The sequence below is a fragment of the Nerophis ophidion genome, linkage group LG25, assembly GCF_033978795.1.
Source record: "Nerophis ophidion isolate RoL-2023_Sa linkage group LG25, RoL_Noph_v1.0, whole genome shotgun sequence".
Taxonomy (NCBI): Eukaryota; Metazoa; Chordata; class Actinopteri; order Syngnathiformes; family Syngnathidae; genus Nerophis; species Nerophis ophidion.
The window spans coordinates 27,329,754-27,346,516 of NC_084635.1; the positions used below are offsets into that span (position 1 = coordinate 27,329,754).

General features: G+C 45.2%; 1 protein-coding gene across 13 annotated transcripts in view; it reads right to left on the reverse strand.

Annotated features, from left to right (window-relative positions):
• herc1 (HECT and RLD domain containing E3 ubiquitin protein ligase family member 1) overlaps positions 1–16,763 on the reverse strand; it is a 179,255-nt gene that overhangs the window by 34,255 nt on the left and 128,237 nt on the right. For all 13 annotated transcript variants that reach the window (XM_061886983.1, XM_061886987.1, XM_061886982.1 and 10 more), the window contains 10 exons: positions 15,771–15,971; positions 15,542–15,672; positions 15,242–15,459; positions 13,181–13,301; positions 11,534–11,680; positions 11,200–11,301; positions 10,931–11,104; positions 3,411–3,710; positions 3,253–3,318; positions 3,027–3,152 (listed from right to left, as the gene is read on the reverse strand). In XM_061886983.1, coding sequence (XP_061742967.1) covers positions 3,027–3,152; positions 3,253–3,318; positions 3,411–3,710; positions 10,931–11,104; positions 11,200–11,301; positions 11,534–11,680; positions 13,181–13,301; positions 15,242–15,459; positions 15,542–15,672; positions 15,771–15,971 — 1,586 coding nt within the window. The remainder of the gene's footprint in view (positions 1–3,026; positions 3,153–3,252; positions 3,319–3,410; positions 3,711–10,930; positions 11,105–11,199; positions 11,302–11,533; positions 11,681–13,180; positions 13,302–15,241; positions 15,460–15,541; positions 15,673–15,770; positions 15,972–16,763) is intronic.

Below are 16,763 nucleotides of genomic sequence, written 5' to 3' on the forward strand. Positions count from 1 at the left end.
GGAGATAACTTGAAACAGTGCCTGAGCTACACTCTTTGCAGAGATGGAGCGCAGTGGTACTGCTTCGGGATAGCGCGTTGCGTAACCAAGACTAGCGCAAAGCGATATCACTGGGTACTCGGGTGAAATGGTCCGACAAGGTCCATACCAATACGCTCGAATAGGACCTCTATGAGTGGTAATGGCCGCAAAGGAGCCCTAGGGGTGGCCGCTGGGTTTACTAGCTAACAATCCGGGCAGTCCGCGCACCAACAGCGCACGTCCGCTCGAATGTCTGGCCAAAAGAACCGGACCATTATCCGATTAAGTTTCTTATGATACCGCATGTGGCCGGCCATGGGATTAAAATGTCCCGCCTGGAAAATCATTTCCCGACGTTTTTTCGGCACCTCCATTTGGGTGATTTCCTCCCCTGTCTGAGTGTCACGACTCTCTCTGTATAATCTGTCCCTAATCAATGCAAAGTGAGGGAAATCCCGCGCTATCCCCGGGCGAACCCGCTGCCCATCAATTGAAATCACTTGGTCCCAGGTCGCGCGCAGAGTGTTATCTCGAGACTGATCGAGTGGAAAATCATCCATGGGGCGCCATTGGGGAGCCTTCCTGAGAAGCCCCCGCCGTCTCCCCTTGCCCCTACCCCACGGCATCGTTGAATGATCTCGCGTCGCCGATGAGAACAGCGCGGATATCCCCTTTTCCTACCGGTCGTGAACGCACCCCTGCGCACTGCTCTATTAACCCATTAAATTCCTGACCAAGATTAAGGGGTGCAAAAATTTTTCCACCAGTACAATAGGGTACTCGTGAACATCTCCATGCACACATTCAGCCTGCACCCGTGTACCCATTCTCAACGCCACGGGTCGAACCAGATTCGGTGGATCATAGACTGCTCGCAGCCCGAATCCACAATCGCCCGGTGTGTACTTCCTTGTATCCTGACCGATACGTTGTACGTCTCTCCTGGCCCGGGGGAGGGCGCCGCAGGGTCGACGACCAGGATCACCTGTCCCACCTCCATGTTAGGACATTCCCGCTGCAGGTGTCCAAGCCGTCCACACCTCCAGCACACCTGCCCAGGCATTCGAGGAGCCGTTTGCGGCGGAGACACAGCGTCCATAGCGGCCGGGTTCTGAAGAGGAGATAAAACAGGTTGAGCATTTTTAAACTTTGTCCATTGCTGAATTCCATCAGCCGGCTGCGCGCGCATCCTGCGCGGCGTTGGAACTGGGCGCTCCCCCGCCTCCGCTGTCTTTTCCTCCTTTTGGTGCACTGCCAGATGGTCCTCTGCTAGGGCCACCGCCGCGGCCAGGTCTTGTGGGCGGTGATACCGGACCAACGCTGAGGTCCGTGCCGGGATCGCTTTAATGAACTGCTCCAGAATTATTTGTTCCATCACCTCCTGAATTTGCCCGGGTTGCAGCCATCTGGTCGCCGCGTCTCTGAGTTGCTGGCCCAGGACGAAAGGCCGCACCTCCGGGCCGAGTCACATTGCCCGGAACCGGCGCCTGTGATCTTCTTTGGATCCTCCCGTCTGGTCCAGCTCTGCGCGTCTCAAGTCCCGGTATCTTACCCGGGAATCTGGTGGTAGGCTGAGTGCCGCTCCCTGCGCCTCTTCCACCAGCAGCGGCAGCAGCCGCACTGCTCATTCCTCCTCAGGCCATGCGCATGCGCCCGCTGTGGCTTCGAACATGTCCATATATATTTGTGGATCTTCCTTTTCGGCCATTCTGTGCATCCCCACAGTCGCCAATGATGAATTCAATGCTGATCCTCTCCGTCATGGCTCGCAGGATTTGGTTTTGTTGTGCAATTTGTCCCTGCATTGCTTCCATGTGGTGGTTGGCCGTTGATACTTCCGCCAACAGCGGCCCCAATGCCTCTATTGGGCTAGGTGTCGACATTGTTCTCTTCTTTTTTTTTTTAAGTTGGGCGCCAAATGTAAGCTTTTCCTACTCACACAGTTACGCTACAAGCCAGTTGCTTGGGTTTGACAGGAGTTTTAATCTTCAATTTCACACAACAGGAAATGTCTCGACTTTTCAGTCGCTCAGGTCTCTTACAAACAGGTATGTCTTGCCTTTACAGTCTCCCGGGTCTGAACTCCTCTCTTGCACCCGGCTGCTCATTGTTAAGGACAACAGATAATTAGTCTAACACGTATCACCTGCGCAAACTAATCATCTGACAGCTGTGTCTCTCAGTCAGCACATGCCACGCCACCGTCTGAGGGTGCGCTGTCTCCAGTCGCCCAGACGAGGTCGCTCACCTTCACTCCAACAGTGCACTCATCACAGTCCTCCTCCACAATCCCAAATTACCAACTATAATAGGTCAAAGTGATGGAATTTTGGTAGACTTTTCCCTCACAGATGTTAGTATTACTCACTCTTGTGCAAGGCAAAGAAAGAGAACATATGCGTGTGTGCTTCCCAATCATAACATGCTTCGTACACATTTCCTAAAAAACTTTCTTTTGTTAATTTATGTGGGAATTTAATTGCATGGTGTATAAATGTAAACATTAACTATACAATCATAAGTTTTTAAGTATTCCTCCACTTCAAGGAAGTTTAATCACACGTGATGAATAGGAATATATATATATATATATATATATATATATATATATATATATATATATATATATATATATATATATATATATATATATATATATATATATATATATATGTACATATATATATATATATCTTTTTTACATTTATCTGTACGTACCATATATACAGTATAGAGGGCTGAGAGGAATGTTCATTTGCTGGCGAGCTTAAGGTACCATCATAAGTTCAAAATACAATCATCCAGCGATTGAAAATGTATACATAAACTGACAGTTGCCAAGATAAATGTCCTCTAATTTGAAGACCAACGCATGAAGACCTGGAAGTCACCGCTCCAATTGGGAACTCAATCTCAGGTGTCACTAGATAAACAGGAGTTATGCATAAAAACTGGAGCTATCGGCAATAAAGACACCGTGATCTTCAGGTTGTTTAAATGTATACCTGTTGTGCCTGTGAGAAGGAGGGTGCAATGGTTGGTACCAAGATGTTTCTGCCTGCCTCTGCCAACTGACCATGCCGTCCAGCACCCCACAAATACACGTCACATTTCCCTCCAAGGTGCCAATCCTGGATATGAAATTAGAATGGACAGAGAGAGTCCAATCGTCAATAGGAGAATAGTGAGCAATTCTTTTATAAAAGCTTTCTTGGGCATTGATTAAATTACCTCAGGTCTGGAGATGGCCCAAGACATAATTTGTTCATCCATACCAGAGACCCATTTACTGTTGTCCTGGACAAAACAATAGTGGAAAATAACATTCAAGCGGCTCACTAAAATGTATCATAATTTAGGTTTTTAAATGCAGAAGAACCCTCTCTCACCATGAGCAAGGCCATGTCGTCTTTCAGAACAGGCTCCAGGTCAGGAACAGCAAAGGACTCAGGGAAGGTGGCACCTCGAGCCAAGGCTTCTGCAGCTTTCACTGTTGTTGAGAAGCAGTCCAGCCACGCCCATTCACTTGCACTCCAAACGGCAGAGCCAGACTCGGTTGGGCAGTGTCGCAGAGAGGGCGGCACTGGTGGGCAGCACAGCAGCTGGTCCAAATGAAGTCCCACTGCCAGGCAGGCTAAGCATTGCATGTACGGACTGTGGATAAGCTGTTCACCACACACAACATGAGGCTGGAAGATCAGAAAAGAATTGGAATTAATATAACTGAGAAGAAAAATACTTTATTTTGTTTATAAATTATCAGTCAGAAGTACTGCTAAGATTTTGAATTGTGCATGTGTGAAACGTTTCTTGAACGTTATTTGGGTTACCATACCTCCCGGTCAGCTCGGATAAATTAATCAATGAATCAGCCACATTTGATGCATGTATCATTCGTATTTGGCCTTGTCCAATCACGGATAATTTAAAAAAATGCATACTTTTCTATGCACTTTGGCTTCTTGTTCAAACAGGTTTGTCCTTTTAGAAACTCACACATTTTAAAATGCTGGCCAGTGTGTAGAGTTTCAAAATTCTGCCTTCAGTGTGTGCGCGTGAAAAAAATGGAATACATTTTTGACCTCGTCTGACGACGTCATAGTTGTGCGCTGCCATTTACAAAGTACAAAGGTAAACAACACTGGCTTACTAGCTAAGAAGACATATCGTATGTTTAAACGTGAACAGACTGCTACTTTCACTCAACATTGCTGAAAAGAGGCATCAAAATGTGCTTTGACGGCTGCTGCTGCTCTTGCTACACTTTCCAATTCTTCTGGAATTGGGGGTTAAATCACCATAAATGATTACCGGGCACGGCACCGCTGCTGCCCACTGCTCCCCTCACTTCCCAGAGGGTGATCAAGGGGATGGGTCAAATGCAGAGGACACATTTCACCACACCTAGTGTGTGTGTGACAATCATTGGTACTTTAACTTTCCTTATTGTTTTGCTTTGTGTCATTAGAAGTGTGCAACATTATCTCATGTTGTAACCCATATTTAACAACAGAACATCAAGATATTTACTTATGGGTGCCATCCATCCATCCATCCATCATCTTCCGCTTATCCGAGGTCGGGTCGCGGGGGCAGCAGCCTAAGCAGGGAAGCCCAGACTTCCCTATCCCCAGCCACTTCGTCTAGCTCTTCCCGGGGGATCCCGAGGCGTTCCCAGGCCAGCCGGGAGACATAGTCTTTCCAACGTGTCCTGGGTCTTCCCCGTGGCCTCCTACCGGTTGGACGTGCCCTAAACACCTCCCTAGGGAGGCGTTCGGGTGGCATCCTGACCAGATGCCCGAACCACCTCATCTGGCTCCTCTCGATGTGGAGGAGCAGCGGCTTTACGTTGAGCTCCTCCCGGATGGCAGAGCTTCTCACCCTATCTCTAAGGGAGAGCCCCGCCACCCGGCGGAGGAAACTCATTTCGGCCGCTTGTACCCGTGATCTTATCCTTTCGGTCATGACCCAAAGCTCATGACCATAGGTGAGGATGGGAACGTAGATCGACCGGTAAATTGAGAGCTTTGCCTTCCGGCTCAGCTCCTTCTTCACCACAACGGATCGATACAACGTCCGCATTACTGAAGACGCCGCACCGATCCGCCTGTCGATCTCACGATCCACTCTTCCCCCACTCGTGAACAAGACTCCTAGGTACTTGAACTCCTCCACTGGGGGCAGGGTCTCCTACCCAACCCGGAGATGGCACTCCACCCTTTTCCGGGCGAGAACCATGGACTCGGACTTGGAGGTGCTGATTCTCATTCCGGTCGCTTCACACTCGGCTGCGAACCGATCCAGTGAGAGCTGAAGATCCCGGCCAGATGAAGCCATCAGGACTACATCATCTGCAAAAAGCAGAGACCTAATCCCGTGGCCACCAAACCGGAACCCCTCAACGCCTTGACTAGGCCTAGAAATTCTGTCCATAAAAGTTATGAACAGAATCGGTGACAAAGGACAGCCTTGGCGGAGTCCAACCTTCACTGGAAAAGTGTCCGACTTACTGCCAGCAATGCGGACCAAGCTCTGGCACTGATCATACAGGGAGCGGACCGCCACAATCAGACAGTCCGATACCCCATACTCTCTGAGCACTCCCCACAGGACTTCCCGAGGGACACGGTCGAATGCCTTCTCCAAGTCCACAAAGCACATGTAGACTGGTTGGGCAAACTCCCATGCACCCTCAAGAACCCTGCCGAGAGTATAGAGCTGGTCCACAGTTCCACGACCAGGACGAAAACCACACTGTTCCTCCTGAATCCGAGGTTCGACTATCCGGCGAAGCCTCCTCTCCAGTACACCTGAATAAACCTTACCGGGAAGGCTGAGGAGTGTGATCCCACGATAGTTGGAACACACCCTCCGGTCCCCCTTCTTAAAGAGAGGGACCACCACCCCGGTCTGCCAAACCAGAGGTACCGCCCCCGATGTCCACGCGATGCTGCAGAGTCTTGTCAACCAAGACAGCCCCACAGCATCCAGAGCCTTAAGGAACTCCGGGCGGATCTCATCCACCCCCGGGGCCTTGCCGCCGAGGAGCTTTTTAACTACCTCAGCGACCTCAGCCCCAGAAATAGGAGAGTCCACTACAGATTCCCCAGGCACCGCTTCCTCAAAGAAAGACGTGTTGGTGGGATTGAGGAGGTCTTCGAAGTATTCCCTCCACCGATCCACAACATCCGCAGTCGAAGTCAGCAGAACACCATCCGCACCATACACGGTGTTGATAGTGCACTGCTTCCCCTTCCTGAGGCGCCGTATGGTGGTCCAGAATCGCTTCGAAGCCGTCCGGAAGTCGTTTTCCATGGCTTCCCCGAACTCTTCCCATGTCCGAGTTTTTGTCTCCGCGACCGCTAAAGCTGCACACCGCTTGGCCCGTCGGTACCCGTCCACTGCCTCCGGAGTCCTATGAGCCAAAAGAACCCGATAGGACTCCTTCTTCAGCTTGACGGCATCCCTCACTGCTGGTGTCCACCAACGGGTTCTGGGATTACCGCCACGACAGGCACCAACAACCTTGCGGCCACAGCTCCAATCAGCCGCCTCGACAATAGAGGTTCGGAACATGGTCCACTCGGACTCAATGTCCCGCACCTCCCTCGTGACATGTTCAAAGTTCTCCCGGAGGTGTGAATTGAAACTCTCTCTGACAGGAGACTCTGCCAAACGTTCCCAGCAGACCCTCACAATGCGCTTGGGCCTGCCAGGTCTGTCCGGCATCCTCCCCCACCATCGCAGCCAACTCACCACCAGGTGGTGATCGGTAGAAAGCTCCGCCCCTCTCTTCACCCGAGTGTCCAAAACATAAGGCCGCAAATCCGATGACACAACTACAAAGTCGATCATGGAACTGCGGCCTAGGGTGTCCTGGTGCCAAGTGCACATATGGACACCCTTATGTTTGAACATGGTGTTTGTTATCGACAAACTGTGACGAGCACAAAAGTCCAATAACAAAACACCACTCGGGTTTAGATCCGGGCGACCATTCTTCCCAATCACGCCTCTCCAGGTTTCACTGTCGTTGCCAACATGAGCGTTGAAGTCTCCCAGTAGGACAAGGGAATCACCCGGAGGAGCACTTTCCAGTACTCCCTCGAGTGTACCCAAAAAGGGTGGGTATTCTGAACTGCTGTTTGGTGCGTAAGCACAAACAACAGTCAGGACCCGTCCCCCCACCCGAAGGCGAAGGGAAGCTACCCTCTCGTCCACTGGGTTGAACTCAAACGTACAGGCTTTGAGCCGGGGGGCAACCAGAATTGCCACCCCAGCCCGTCGCCTCTCACTGCCGGCAACGCCAGAGTGGAAGAGGGTCCAGTCCCTCTCGAGAGAACTGGTTCCAGAGCCCTTGCTGTGCGTCGAGGTGAGTCCGACTATATCCAGCCGGAACTTCTCTACCTCGCGCACTAGCTCAGGCTCCTTCCCCCCCAGTGAGGTGACGTTCCACGTCCCAAGAGCTAGCTTCTGTAGCCGAGGATCGGACCGCCAAGTGCCCTGCCTTCGGCTGCCGCCCAGCTCACAATGCACCCGACCTCTATGGCCCCTGCTTATGGGTGGTGACCTTCAAATTGTTTCCTGGGCTGTCTTTATGTCCAGTACATCACAATTAACATTATTAAATTAACAGAGGCGTAATGCCACCAAGTTAGCTGTGGCTGCTTTTCTGGGCTTCTGTGTGGAGAAAATGTGCATGACAGCAGATGAGCATGTCTTCGTATAGACAAAGATAGTTTTGAAACACTCGCTTGTCAATGGAGATTGTTTTAACACAGAGGAGACGTTTTATGAAGTATCTGCGTTGATTGGGTGGTTTAAGTATATTTCAATGTACACAGCTTCAATATAATACATCACATTTTATACATATATATATATTTATAGAATATGTTAAAAAAGTATTAGGAAGAAACAAAGCTTAATATTTAGGTCTGATTTGAATATCCCTCATCCGCCCTTGTTTTTTACCTCCCTCCATGGTTTGGCGCGCTCAGGTCAATCAGGAGGCATTCAAATAATCCGTCAGTTAGTGGAGAAGGGCAAAGTACCTCCCCCGAGGCAAAGTGAACTTGCAGACCTCCCTACACTATCGAGTGCGAGGAGAAAGATGGCAAACCAGAAACACAGAGAAGCATACATCCATCCATTTTCTACCGCTTATTCCCTTTCGGGGTCACGGGGGGCGCTGGCGCCTATCTCAGCTACAATCGGGCGGAAGGCGGGGTACACCCTGGACAAGTCGTACAAATGTAAGTAATAAGCATATTTAATGATTTTCTTTCGGTCAGACTTCAAACCTTTACTGCTGCACTTCAAACACAAATACACAATTAATTACATTTCACATACACCCCCGCGACCCCAAAAGGGAATAAGCGGTAGAAAATGGATGGATGGATACCGCAAGCTGATTCGCCAGCTCTTGCATATTTTTCCCAAAAAGTTGTCTACTAAATGGTCTTAATAAAGACAAGCAAAAAAAATAAAAAGAGCACAAGCGAAGCCAAACATCGCGTGAAACGGCATCTTTAAAGTAAACAAACATTTGCCCCATCTGCTGGCAAACGGCAAGAGTTGATTGCATAGCTAGACTATTACATATCAATCAATCAATCAATGATTACTTATATAGCCCTAAATCACTAGTGTCTCAAAGGGCTGCACAAACCACAACACAAACCACTACGACATCCTCGGTAGGCCCACATAAGGGCAAGGGAAACTCACGCCCAGTGGGACGTCAGTGACAATGATGACTATGAGAACCTTGGAGAGGACGAAAGCAATGGATGTCGAGCGGGTCTAACATGATACTGTGAAAGTTCAATCCATAATGGATCCAACACAGCCGCGAGACATAGCTAGACTCGAGTGACGTCCATATACATAATATTGCAATACTTTGCAATGGCACTAGATGTGAGAGCCAATGGGCAGGATCAAGTAGAAGAGTGGCGGGAGAGGAGGGAGAATTTTAAGTTAGCCCTAATCCTACCCCATTTCTACTTCAGAGAAATTACTAACGTATGTTAACTTTCTGCTCTCACAGCCACGACATTCTGGATTAAAATTGTAGTTTGGCCTTTCTGTGAAAAGTTTCTCTTTGTGCTTGCAGGGACTCGTCCCAGTCCAAGAACATTACAATAGTTAGTGATTACAGTGGGGCAAAAAAGTATTTAGTCAGCAACCGATTGTGCAAGTTCTCCCACTTAAAATGATGACATAGGTCTGTAATTTTCATCATAGGTACACTTCAACTGGGAGAGACAGAATGTGGAAAAAAAAATCCAGGAATTCACATTGTAGGAATTTTATAGAATTGATTTGTAAATTATAGTGGAAAATAAGTATTTGGTCAATAACAAAAATTCAACTCAATACTTTGTAATATAACCTTTGTTGGCAATAACAGAGATCAAACGATTACTATAGGTCTTTACCAGGTTTGTACACACAGTAACTGGTATTTCGGCCCATTCCTCTATGCAGATCTTCTTGAGAGCAGTGATGTTTTGGGGCTGTCGCCGAGCAACACGGACTTTCAACTCCCTCCACAGATTTTCTATGGGGTTGAGGTCTGGACACTGGCTAAGCCAACTTCAGGACTTTCAAATGCTTCTTACGGAGCAACTCCTTCGTTGCCCGGGCGGTGTGTTTGGGATAGTTGTCATGCTGAAAGACCCAGCCACGTTTCATCTTCAAAGCTCTCACTGATGGAAGAAGGTTTTGGCTCAAAATCTCACGATACATGGCTCCATTCATTCTTTCCTTAACACGGATCAGTCGTCCTGTCCCCTTAGCAGAAAAACAGCCCCAAAGAATGATTTTACCACCCTCATGCTTCACAGTAGGTATGGTGTTTATGGGATGCAACTCAGTATTCTTCTTCCTTCAAACACGACGAGTTGAGTTTGTACCAAACAGTTCTATTTTGGTTTCATCTGACCACATGACATTCTCCCAATCCTCTGCTGTATAACCATGTGCTCTCTGGCAAACTTCAGACGGTTCTGGACATGTACTGGCTTAAGCAGGGGGACATGTCTGGCACTGCAGGATTTGATTCCCTGTCGGCGCAGTATGTTACTGATGGTAACCTTTGTTACTTTGGTCCCAGCTCTCTGCAGGTCATTCACCAGGTCCCCCCGTGTGGTTCTGGGATTTTTGCTCACCATTCTCATGATCATTTTGACCCCACGGGATGAGATTTTTTGTGGAGCTCCAGATCGAGGGAGATTATCAGTGGTCTGTATGTCTTCCATTTTCTGATAATTGCTCCCACAGTTGATTTGTTCACACCAAGCTGCTTGCCTATTGTAGATTCACTCTTCCCAGTCTGGTGCAGGTCTACAATTCTTTTCCTGGTGTCCTTTGACAGCTCTTTGGTCTTGGCCATAGCGGAGTTTGGAGTCTGACAGTTTGAGGCGGTGGACAGGTGTCTTTTACACAGATAACAAGTTCAAACAGGTTCCATTAATACAGGTAACAAGTGGAGGACAGAAGAGCTTCTTAAAGAAGAAGTTACAGTTATGTGAGAGCCAGAGATTTTCCTTGTTTGAAGTGACCAAATACTTATTTTCCACCATAATTTAGAAATAAATTCTTTAAAATTCCTACAATGTGAATTTCTGGATTTTTTTTTACATTCTGTCTCTCACAGTTGAAGTGTACCTATGATGAAAATTACAGACCTCTGTCATCATTTTAAGTGAACTTGCACAATTGGTGGCTGACTAAATACTTTTTTGCCCCACTGTAACTGCGAATGGCTGGCAAAGTACTCAGTGTTGACCCCCCTAAGTCCCCAAAAGTAGACACTAACAAATTTAATAAAATAGATAGAAGAGAGTTATTTTTTAAATGTTTTATTCTTACTTTCTTTAACATATCACATGCCTCGTACCTTCTCATATGCATACTGCTCCTGCAGCATAAGAGGTAGTCTCTCCAGGAAGGCCCTCATGCAAGGCGCCATGTTGAGGCCAACTACACCTTGTTTTTTAAGAGCTGTGCGGCAAGTGGCTAGCACATGGTTGGATGCCATGAACTCTTTGGAGCAATTCACCACCAACACATCCTAGAATAGGAAATGAGAAAAAGCAGACCAGAGAGTAACATATTTATCTGCTCTAAATTGGCCGTAAGTATTGTATAATAGGCAACATGTTTCACCTTTGACCTGTTGGAGCACACCGCAACCCCCACATCCGGGATCCACACAATATTCTGGATAGCGCCTGAACCAGCAACAACTGTTTGAACAACTGACCCATCCTGTATACAAACATGCGCCACACACAATACATTTGTCATTTAAGCTCCACAAACTTGTTAAATTTGGAGGTCATGTTATACTATTTACAGCTGTATGAACAAGATTATAGTTAAATACATTTAAGATTATGCCTCTTCCTTTGTTCAGCAACCTGCTGCCCGACACACTGTATCCCGCTTTTATTGGAGAAAATCAGGATATTTTAACCTTCATCAGTATATATTGACTTACTCTCAGGGACCAAATGTTCATTAGGCCTCCAACTCCTCCAGAGGCCAAAGAAAGCCCATCAGGACTGAAGGCCACTATTTTAGCTGGAGTGATATGGCCCTTCAGTTGGAAAACACACGTTGCTCCATCTTGGGACCATTGTGAAGACTACAACACAAACAGTAATAGAATGTAAGTAGAATGACAGTGACGGCAGTACCTCACAAAAGTGAGTACAGCACTCACATTTTAGCAACCATTTCATTGTGTAGTCTCAAGAGACAGTAGGCTACTAAAGAAATATGATGCAACTTGGATGGACTCAAAAGTAGTGTCCAACATAAAAGCAGTGTATTTGCAACCCAACTGAAGTGAGGGCATAGCAGTGAAATTGTCCAAATTGTACTCAAAGTATCAAAATTTTGTGTGGGCACCAACATTCTTTAGCACAGTAGTCATCCTATGACATAAAAGAGCTGATGGATGTCAGACACCTTGTGCTCCTCCACAGGAGCGTCAATAGGTTCAAATCTGGAGAAAGACTCCATCACCTTTAGCAGAATTCTCACATTTCATGACCAAGTACAGAGCAGAAATCTTAGAGAAGGCTACCATGAGTCTTTCTTCTCTACTTAGTGCAGAAGCGAGCGTTCCTTCTTAGTGGAGTGCTCTCACAGCTGAGTGTTCTGAGGACTTGTGGCGGTTTCTGTCAGCAGGTCGCCAATATAATGTTTAGTTTGCAGAAACATACACACCAAGACTTTGAGCAGCCTGTGTAATGTGTTTTATGTAAATGTGATGTAATTTATTTAGTTGGACAACAAAATGTAGAGGAACAAAAAAGCGCAGTTTCTTTTTTTCATTGTGAAAATGTGAGGTCCTTGTCCTTGCCATCATTCTGCAATGAGGCACAACTACTGTAGCCGGAAACTTAATTCAAAACAGTATTACAAAAAAACAGAAAAGGAAATAAGGAGGACTTTTACAAATAAAGAAACAGCTTCCTCCGATGATAGGCACATGGACTTCTTATACAAATAAATGTAAGACCAAAAAATGGTTGTCGGTATAATGAAAAAAAACAAGGGGATTATCCCTGCAATGAGCATGCTGTATTAACATTAATTACAGCACAAGACGTTAATGTATAAAAAAATGTCAGTTCCTCACCAGGTGCGGAATGAACCTCACAACACGTCACTATTCATGTCTATTTCAATAAACATCAGCTCATTTATGCTGGCAGGATTTATGCAGCCCCACACATTGACACAAAATGCTTGGTGGTAGGCAAAACATCTTTCTACTATCCACTTGTGTTGCTAGCTATTTCGAGAAAACTGTATGCCGAGTCGTTTTGAGTGGCCAGTAAAATATGCTTCTGTACAAGCTGTATGTTGACTACTCTAAAAATCATTAGAGTCACACCTTTATATTTTATTCTACTGTGTTTAACTATTTCTATGTGTGAATGTGGAGTAAATTAGTAATGGGTTCTCAAAGAGAAGTGCTTTGTGTCACTGAAAAAGGTGTTTTATAAATCCCCCCCAAATAGTTGCTGAAATGTGAGGAGTGTACACACTTTTTAGAGTTTCCGCAATTGCTTGTTTTGTCATTCTTGACATTTATGTAGTGTATCAATAGGACAATGTTTTATGTAATCAATACCATAGGTTTAGAATTAGCTTCTTTCTCCCACCACCCCTCAGAGTCAGAGGAAGAGAATTCTAGGAAGCCTGAGATGGTCTCTGGCACAGTCCAGACTGACACGAGACCATTTTGGCAGCATCTGAAAAACATTATGGCACAAAAAAGTCATACCAGTCAAAAAGACCCAATATAATATGTGGTCAGAAGTCGGTATGTATTCAGTAGAGATGCGCGGATAGGCAATTATATCATCCGCAACCGCATCACCAAAGTCGTCATCTACCCGCCGTCCACCCGAACCAACATTGTATCAGAACCGCAACCGCCCGCCACCCGCCCGCTGAAATACATCAGAGGTCGGCCACCTTTACCACTCACAGAGCTATTTAAACCCATTTCACAGAGTAATGAAGACAATGGGAGCCGCTAACGTTCTCGCGAATATCCAATAGCGTTCATCATGATGACAAAAATTTGGGCGTGCTGTGAAACCATTGCCTTTGACACCTTCAACAACATGTACAAACCGATTGTTAGTCCGGCAACATGTTGTGTGCAGCTTCCGCAATCACACAAATAAGATTGAAAGGCATACTGGGTGATACAGAGTACTGATGGTTGTGATATAAACAATTTTAACACTCTTAGTAATATGCGACACGCTGTGAAGCCAAACCAGACGAGATTGACAAACACATTTCGGGAGAACATCCTCACAGTAACAACATAAATACCCAGAATCTTTTGTATCCGTGAGACAGCCCAAATATATTTTACACCCCCGCACCCCCAACCCCGCCCACCTTACCGACGCACGGGTGGTGGGCGGATACAGAGGATTCTGGGTATTTGTTGTCTTGCGTTTATGTTGTGTTACTGGGAGGATGTTCTCCCGAAATGTGTTTGTCAATCTTGTTTGGTGTGGCTTCACAGCGTGGCGCATATTACTAAGAGTGTTAAAATTGTTTATATCACAACCATTAGTGTACTCTGTGTCACCCAGTATGCCTTGCTGGATTGACAAGCAAATCGTACATGCTGTGGAAGGCGACAAAGCCAATGGCTTTATAGCACGCCCTATAATACTTATTGTATGGGTGACTGCCGGCAGTCATTCTAGAGAATATTAGCGTCTCCTATTGACTTCTTCGCTTTGTGAAACAGGTCTTAAATTGCTCTTTGAACGGTAAAGGATACCGATCCCAGAACCATGTATATCAAATATTTCCGGATGGTTCAACCGCCACCTGCCCGAATCTGATTAAAATAGATTTTTTCATCATGTCACCCGCCCAACCCGCGGTATATCCGCGGACTCCGCGGATGAGACCGCAAACCGCGCATCTCTAGTATTCAGTCTTGACAAAAACTGCTATCCGTTCATTTATTTGAATTGTTTGTTTTAGGTAGATAACAGATATAAAACCTGGTAGTAAAAAGCTATAATAGTGTTATTCTGGGTTTTGAAAGAGTCAACATACAAACACACTTGTAGTTATTTGACATTTGGATGACTGTCCATTACTTAGCCAATACTGGATCATTAATCGTCCTGACCACATTTCTAGATGTAAATCATATGGCAGAGTGTGTACATGTTCATTGCTTAATTCATTGCCAGAGGAATGAGTGTGTTGTTTCTTTAACAACAGTTTTCTGAACTTTGTTGAGGGGGGTACATTAATAAAGTAATAATAATACCCAACCCTTGGGGTCATATGCAACTCTGCCAAGAAAAACAACACTTTTGGACCCTTATGTCCAATGCATTCATGACAGAGACTGTTTACTACTTAAAAAAGAATGACATCAAATAAAGAATGAAAAGGATCGATATTTAAGCATTTCTTTGCAAGCTTGACAATTTGTTTGAGATGTCACAAGTGTTGGTAACCTCAAGCACATTTCAAACCTTTTGTTGATGTGTAAAAAAAAAAGTGATTTGTGTTAATCCAGAGTGCAGTCTGTATATTCTTTGAATAATTTCACCTTTTTCCTGATTGAATTGCATATTATTTCTAGCATTGTTATAAAAAAATGTAAAAAGATAAAATAAAAAAGAACAAAAAAAAGACCTACATGGCAAGCATGCTGAGGTGCTTTGGGCCACGTCCGGGTAAGCTGCACCAAGCAACACCATTTACCAGGGAGGGTTGTCTAAGACTAATTAAACACCGCCAGCCGGTGCCTAACTCAGAGCACTGGTCTGGACTGGCCCAAAGTTTCACCGTCTCTTCTTTCGCGCAAGTCATCAAGATTTGACCAGTAGGACTCCACTTCATATTGGTAATGGACTCCTGAATAATACAATTAGATTCAGTTTCTTTGAAAATTTGTAGAAGAATGTAATTCTATTCTAGGCTCGTTAGCATATTTTACCTTGTGAGCATCAATGACCACAATGGCTCGTTGCTCTAAGGGCTCTTTGGTTCCAATTAACAGCTTTCCATCTGCGTAGCCCACAGCAAAAGGTTTGTCTTCACTGTACCAGACTATGTTCATCACTGCCACTGAAAAGTACAAATCCACTTTGTCACAAATGTATTTGTCACCTGGAAATTCACAAGGCACTCAAAAACATTAACACAACACCTCTTTACATCCGTACCATCTTTCCTGTAGCAATGCTCTAGCTCTGTGCGGCGCATCCTGGAAGAATCCAGTACCTCAATAAGGCCCAGGGATCCATCCATTCGACCCACCAGCAACATATCAGTCGGTTCTCCAGACCACAAAGATTGTGGTTCTTCTTCAGGCCAAGCAAGTGCTGAAACCCAGTGAGGCTGCACATCCAAAAGGCCTTTACCTCCTTCAAACAGAAACAAGGTTAGGCAGTTGTCATGAAACAACAACATACCATTGTAACAAAATCAGTTTATAATCAGTAAGACAGGGTGTATGACAACTACATGTTTTTTAAAATTTAAATAAAAACGAAAACAAAATAAACAATTGTCTTTGACATAACGCTAATTACCAATACTATATATAAAAAAAGAGAACACAAACTATACATGCACCTGGCACATGTACAGGTTTTGACGCTTCATTCACTATTGTTTATTTGTTTCTTTATGTCTTCTGAGCGTGAGGAAGACTTCTGACATTAGCGCATCAAAGAAAAACGGAGGTAGAGTGAAAAAAGTGAAGTGAAATTAGAAATGATAAATTGCTCAAATGCCACAGCCATTAACAAGAATAAAGATGGTATCTTTGAACATGGACTGTACAGTGATAACTAAGCAGGTTAGTGGTCTCATTACTGAGATATCCCACTGCCACTAACATGTATTGACAGCCTTATTAGATAGATAGATAGATAGATAGATAGATAGATAGATAGATAGATAGATAGATAGATAGATAGATAGATAGATAGATAGATAGATAGATAGATAGATAGTACTTTATTGATTCCTTCAGGAGAGTTCCTTCAGGAAAATTAAAATTCCAGCAGCAGTTTACAGAGTTGAGATCAATTCAAAAAGTAAATATTGGGGGTTTAAATGGCAAAAAAATTGAAAAATATTAAAATAAGAATTAAAAATAAAAAGCAACAATGGGAATAAAAATATAACAGTAAAATAAGAATATAACAAGA